The 6,000-nt window shown below is 44.1% G+C and overlaps 1 protein-coding gene across 4 annotated transcripts in view; it reads right to left on the bottom strand.

Moving 5' to 3' along the window:
• Positions 1 to 498: 498 nt before the first annotated feature.
• Positions 499 to 6,000, bottom strand: part of prkag2a (protein kinase, AMP-activated, gamma 2 non-catalytic subunit a) — a 115,808-nt gene continuing 110,306 nt past the window's right edge. For 3 of the 4 annotated variants that reach the window (XM_020508875.2, XM_020508877.2, XM_020508876.2), the window contains 6 exons: positions 5,177 to 5,303; positions 3,652 to 3,817; positions 3,526 to 3,563; positions 3,256 to 3,402; positions 3,024 to 3,117; positions 940 to 1,884 (listed from right to left, as the gene is read on the bottom strand). In XM_020508875.2, coding sequence (XP_020364464.1) covers positions 1,781 to 1,884; positions 3,024 to 3,117; positions 3,256 to 3,402; positions 3,526 to 3,563; positions 3,652 to 3,817; positions 5,177 to 5,303 — 676 coding nt within the window. In that variant the 3' untranslated portion in view covers positions 940 to 1,780. Of the gene's footprint in view, positions 1,885 to 3,023; positions 3,118 to 3,255; positions 3,403 to 3,525; positions 3,564 to 3,651; positions 3,818 to 5,176; positions 5,304 to 6,000 lie in introns of all 4 variants that reach the window. The other variant, XM_020508874.2, reaches the window with a different exon arrangement.

The following is a 6,000-nucleotide window of genomic DNA, read 5'->3' as shown; positions in this document are numbered from 1 at the left end:
GAGGGAAATTCTTACAAAGCCTGTTTCCCTCAGTGTAGCAGTAGTAGCATAACCTGTCCAGTTTAAAACACTGAAAATACACATTTTGATTTTGATACTGTGGTATCTAGATCAAAATATTCCAGATTTTTTTGTTGAAAATAAAGTTGAAATAAACAGCTAAATGGATCGATCCTGGATTGCAAAAGAGGATTACAGAATCCAGAATTCTTTTTATAGCAACTGGGCTCTGATGATCTGGATCTTCTCTTAGTTTGCGGCAGGTAGCCTAGCGGTTAATAGTATTGGGCCAGTAACCAAAAGGTTTCTGGTTCAAATCCCTGAGCCGAACAGGTAAAACAATCTGTTGATGTGCCCTTGAGCAAGGCACTTAAACCAAATTGCTCCTGTAAATTGCTAAATGTGTAGCCGAGTTCAATGTGTCATTTGCACAATTGTGCCACTAAGTGGTGTCATAATACTTCAATGAAATACCACAATCAACCATACACACAAGACTAGGTTTTATTACTTTTATTTAAACAGCAAAAGAACTTAAATAACAGAAACATGTATTATGTGGCACTCATGACACATCTGTTCATTTTCAATAGATAAACCACTCATCTGAGACTATCAACAATATAACTTCAAAATCTGAATGACAAGAAAATGATCAGTAAATATTACAGAAAGAACATGATCTTACAATATTGACTAAAGAGAAAAAAATATAACTGTCCTTTCTCTGGCACTTAGTTTCCTCAGTACAAAAGGTTTCTCTATATTTCCAGTATGATCGATACAGAGTACAAGATGTATCTTGCATGCCTCTAAGTAACTGGAGAAATGTAAATACATATTGGATATAGGCAGCTGCTGCATCTTCTTCTTGAATTGCATTGAGCAACAAAGTCGTCATACCATCACCTCTTTCGCTCTCTTTCAAAAATACTTTAAAAAAAATATCTCGAAAGGCACCAATGACTTTAAAGAGGACAGCAAGCTCCGCCCACTGTCACAGGAACATCATAAGTAGCAGGGGGAATGGATGTAGTTTTCGGAGAGCCACCGACATCCCTTGTTTCCATTCACAAAACCTTGTGCAAATAAAGAAAAAAACAACACAATACTCTTTCCCTGAAGGAGAGCAGACACGATTATGATTCAAATGGAAAATAACCTGCAACTAAAAGCAAGCTTATAATAACTCAAACCACCTCGAGGGCTTCTGATATACTAGCCATGTTGCTAATACCTTCCCACTCATGTCAAATCTAAATGAGGGCCTAGGGGGTAGGGGTTATTTCTGGAACATCCAGGGGGTAAAAGTAGAGAGGAGTGATGATGCACAATCTTGAGGGGGGAGAAGAGGAGGCACCACCGCCAAACCCTCTAGTAAAATAATCCCAGGTTGGTCAGCCCGAGTCAGTCACCCATGTGACCACGTTTCCCCTATCACAGCAAATTACCCATCAGGGCCCTGGTTACCCAGAGGGTCACTTTGACTGTACCACCCATCCCACCAGTCCGATCCAACCCTTTTCTCAGCCCAGACAATGCATCAGTCTGGGGGTTCAACTTCCATCAGTCTTCCGAGTCAACTTCCTCTCACAGCAATGTCCCGTGTCACGGCAGATCAGTCACACACAGCACATACGCCGCCTTTCCCTCAGCGTCTTTTGGTCCAGCTTCAGTCTCTACCTTCACTACTGCCTCAGTCTTTGCCACGGCTTCAGCGTTCTCCATCTCAGTCTCAACTTCAGACTTAACCCCCACTACCTCATTCTCGGTCTCAGCTTCAGTTTCCAGCCCCTACTACCTGTGCCTCTACCAATGTTTCTGGTGGTGCCTCTGCCTCTACCAATGTTTCTGATTGTGCTTGGCTGCTCTTCCTGCCGATGCCTGGAGAGAGAAAGAGCGAGAAGAGTTTGGTTGGTATGGAAGCGTCTCAGAGGCTCTTGTCCATGCTCATGCAGCTGCATTCAGAGATGTGGAAATGACCCGTTAGCAGTGGAAATCTATTTTTGTTGTTCTCATTAAGTGTAATTAGCTGCATACCCATTCAAACTTAAGTCTTGGGTTTCCTGATTAGATAAGATAACCTAAATTAAGCATGAGGCGAAATCTATTTGTCTGATCTCGCATCGTGTCTCTAATCAAGTAAAAATATTTGTGATTCAATTATTGCTGCTGCTCAGTAGAGGCCACCTAGTGGTTTGTTGGTGCAATCTCTGTGTGTGTTCTTATATTTTTTAAAAAGTCTTATCCTCAGAAATGTGAGGTTTTTGCATTTCTGTTTTAAGACTTGACATTCACCACACTTCCTCAAGCGCCAGGCAAGCTCAATCAAGCAAAGCTGATTATTTTAAAGAAAATTACTATTTAAACCAATGCTGGATGGTTATCGCAGGGGGGAGTTGTTGACATGTAGAAATGAGAGAGCCTGTCTGATGGAGGAGAGAGGAACGGGGAGGAGGGAACGTGGAACGTGGAGGAGGGAACGAGGAACGTGGAGGAGGGAACGGGGGAGGAGGGAACGGGGAACGGGGGAGGAGGGAACGGGGGAACGGGGAGGAGGGAACGGGGAGGAGGGAGGAGAGAAAGAGGAAAGAGGGAAAGAGGAGAGATGAGGGGAAGTAGTAGAGAAGCAATCCATCAGGGAGGAGATAGAGAGGAGAGGGTGGGGCATGAACACATGTAGTGTCAGGATAAATAGAGGGGCCTGCTCATCATTCATCATTATTAGCCTTCATGACGTGGCACACACACACACTGAAGGAACATTGTCACTCTTGCTAGAACATGTATTTGAATACAACAGAAACAGACACAGCCTTAGCCACAAACGATACTAAATACACACAAGCTTGCTGACCCAGACTAGCCCAAGCCATACCATGCCGGTCTACAGTGGCCTACGTTTTGGTGTCTATTGTTGGGGGTGAGAGGTGATGGGAGCCAGTCCCATTGTGGGGGGTGGAGACAGAACAGGGCAGGGTGGAGTGGGGGGGGGGGTTAGGAGGAACACTGGGCGTTTATACCTGCAGGGGTGAGCACCAGGGCCTGCAGGATGTCCGACAGGGAAACGATGCCCACGATGTGGGCGTTGTCACCCACCACCACCAGCCTGTGGACCTGGAGACGAGAGAAAGAGAGAAGAGGAGTGGGGAAGAAGAGGATTTCATGGAAATGGGAAAAAAAGAAGATGTTATTAGCTATCATGTCAGACTGACAGGAGAGGGTTCAGGTCAGGTGTGTGTGTCTCAATCTCACCTCCGCTTTGACTATTCTGTCCACGATGGTCTCCAGTGTCTCGAGCCGGTTGCACTTCATCACGCCCTCAAAGTACTGCGAGCGATGCCTCAGAGCCTGGGTCACCGTGATGTCCAGGTTGTTGTAGGTCTTCTCAGCAGCAAGGTTCTACACACAGCAAAGACAAACAACTAGTTGGTCCATCTTGGAATGTTCACCGTACACTAACAACAAATTAGTAATATTCCTAAAAGGGTGCTCCATGAAGTGTTACCTAAAGGGATTACTTACAATGACATCAAACTTGGAATAAATATCCACGACTTTCCCTGAAAAGAGCAAAACAAAAAGAAATTGAGAATCCAACTTCACAAAAATAATACATTGGCAAAGACATAGTCTGACACACACACATACCTGACTCATCCACCACTGGCAGTGCGGACACCCTCCGGACCACGAAGATGTTCAGGGCCTTGATGATGGGTGTGTCGGGGTGGATGAAGGCGATGTTGTGGTAGGTGCCGATGGTCAGCTCCTCCAGGGTCTGCTTCATAAAGGCAGGCTTTGGCATCTCACACACCTGGGATATCAAATCAAAGTTTATTTGTCACGTGCGACGAATACAACAGGTGTAAACCTTACAGTGAAATGCTTACTTACAGGCTCAAACCAATAGAGCAAAAAAAAGGTGTGTGTGTGTGTGTGTGTGTGTAGGTAAGTAAAGAAATAAAACAGTAAAACAGACATATTCAGAAGAGAGATTTGGGGGGGGGGGGATGTTAGAAAACAGACTGAAACCAGGTAGAAGTACCTGGCCAATGAGAAACACCCAATTTTGTTTTCTGTTTAGAAATGTAGCAAAAGTTTGTTGCGAGCCCTAATGAGGACATTTGAGTATCAACTAAACTGGTTTCATCTCCATTTGGCCATCTAATGTAGTGTTTCTAGCAGTGTACATGTCCCATTTGATATTGTCCATGTCGGTCTGTCTGTCCTTCTCATATAACTAATGAAAGTGTCTTTTTTCCAATCTGTCTCATATTCTCTCTGTCCGTGTGTGCAGTCACCTAAGGCCTATCATTTCGTCTAGCCCAGGACAGACGGATGTCATTTGGTCAAGTGGGTTCATGTTTCCAAACTTCTTTCCTGCTGTCTATTTCATTATGCAGAGGTGGTTTACATTTCACTCTCACTTCTACACATAAGACACCTTATATTTAGACAATACTGCTTCTCTAGCCGGCAGAATGCTACAGTACCTACCTGTTAACATGGTCAATTCAGGAAATCTAACACAATGGAATATAGTTCACAGGAATTCAAGGAATCCTCATTGGACTCCAACTCCCAAATTCATCTCCTGAATGAATGGATTTGAAACAGGTGAACTACAATTGTATAGTCACCATATTCTCTCCTCTAGACTGGTGAGGTCGTCATCCCAGACAATCAGATAGATTAAACTAATCCTCTCCTGAATCAGGACAGCTCTCTAGGCTGTGTTGCCATCCTTTTCTGTTTCCCTTTCGTCAGATGGGGCGGCAGGTAGCCTAGTGGTTGCGAATGTTGGGCCAGTAATGGAAAGGTCACTGTTTTGAATCCCAGAGCAGTCTAGGTGTAACATCTGTCGATGTGCCCTTGAGCAAGGCACTCAACCCTAAATGATCATGTAAGTCGCTCAGGATAAGAGTGTCTGCTAAATGACTAAAATGTCATCTTTAATTCCATGGAGATCCAACAGGGGGCAGCATGCTCTTACATTCCAATCCACTGTTTGCTTACATAAGAGCCCATGCTTCATCAATCCACTGTTTGCTTACATAAGAGCCCATGCTTCATCAATCCACTGTTTGCTTACATAAGAGCCCATGCTTCATCAATCCACTGTTTGCTTACATAAGAGCCCATGCTTCATCAATCCAGTGCTAGGCCTACTTACAAAGAGCTGGAGGAACTTGAGGATTCTCTTGTGTGTGAGGATATAAAGTGCGTTTCCGCTGACTGGGTCGATGACGGGCAGCCGGTGGATCTTGTTCTTGATGAGCGAGTATACTGCGTCAAATATACTGAGAGAGGGGGGGGGGGGGGGGTAAGATAGAAGATCAAGTTAAAATAACAGACAACTTGTTGTTGCCAATAAAGCACTCGAGATAGCGGGTGTTGACTCATCATCAATCAATAGTCTCCATCTTTAAAACAACACATGCTATGGTGGAGTCTTCTACAAAATAACAGGTTCAAAGTCCAAGTTACCTTTAAGTGCCATCATTCATCCTACTTAGTCAATCTGATGTTAAGAGCATAGAACAATAACAGTGAGTGTGCTGCAAGAGAGCTCTATTGAATTAAAGTGATAGTGAATAGTTGAGAGAAAGCACACCGAGAATACAAAACATTAAGAACAGCTCTTTCCATGACAGACTGGTCAGGTGACTCAAGGTGAAAGCTATGATCCCTTATTGATGTCACCTGTTAAATCAGTGTAGATGAAGGGGAGGAGAAAGGTAAAAATTATTTTTCATCCTTGACAGATTGTGTGTGCGCCATTCAGAAGGTGAATGGGAAAGAAAATATTGAAGTGACTTTGAACGGGGTATAGTAGTAGGTGCCAGGCACACGGTTTGAGTGTGTCAAGAACTGCAACGCTGCAGGGTTTTTCACGCTCAACATTTTCCAGTGTGTATCAAAGAATGGTCCACCACCCAAAGGACATCCAGCCAACTTGACAACTGTGGGACGTATGAGTCAACATGGGCGAGCATC

The sequence above is a fragment of the Oncorhynchus kisutch genome, linkage group LG18, assembly GCF_002021735.2.
Source record: "Oncorhynchus kisutch isolate 150728-3 linkage group LG18, Okis_V2, whole genome shotgun sequence".
In the NCBI taxonomy this organism is placed as follows: Eukaryota; Metazoa; Chordata; class Actinopteri; order Salmoniformes; family Salmonidae; genus Oncorhynchus; species Oncorhynchus kisutch.
This window is presented reverse-complemented; position numbering and strand designations above follow the sequence as displayed.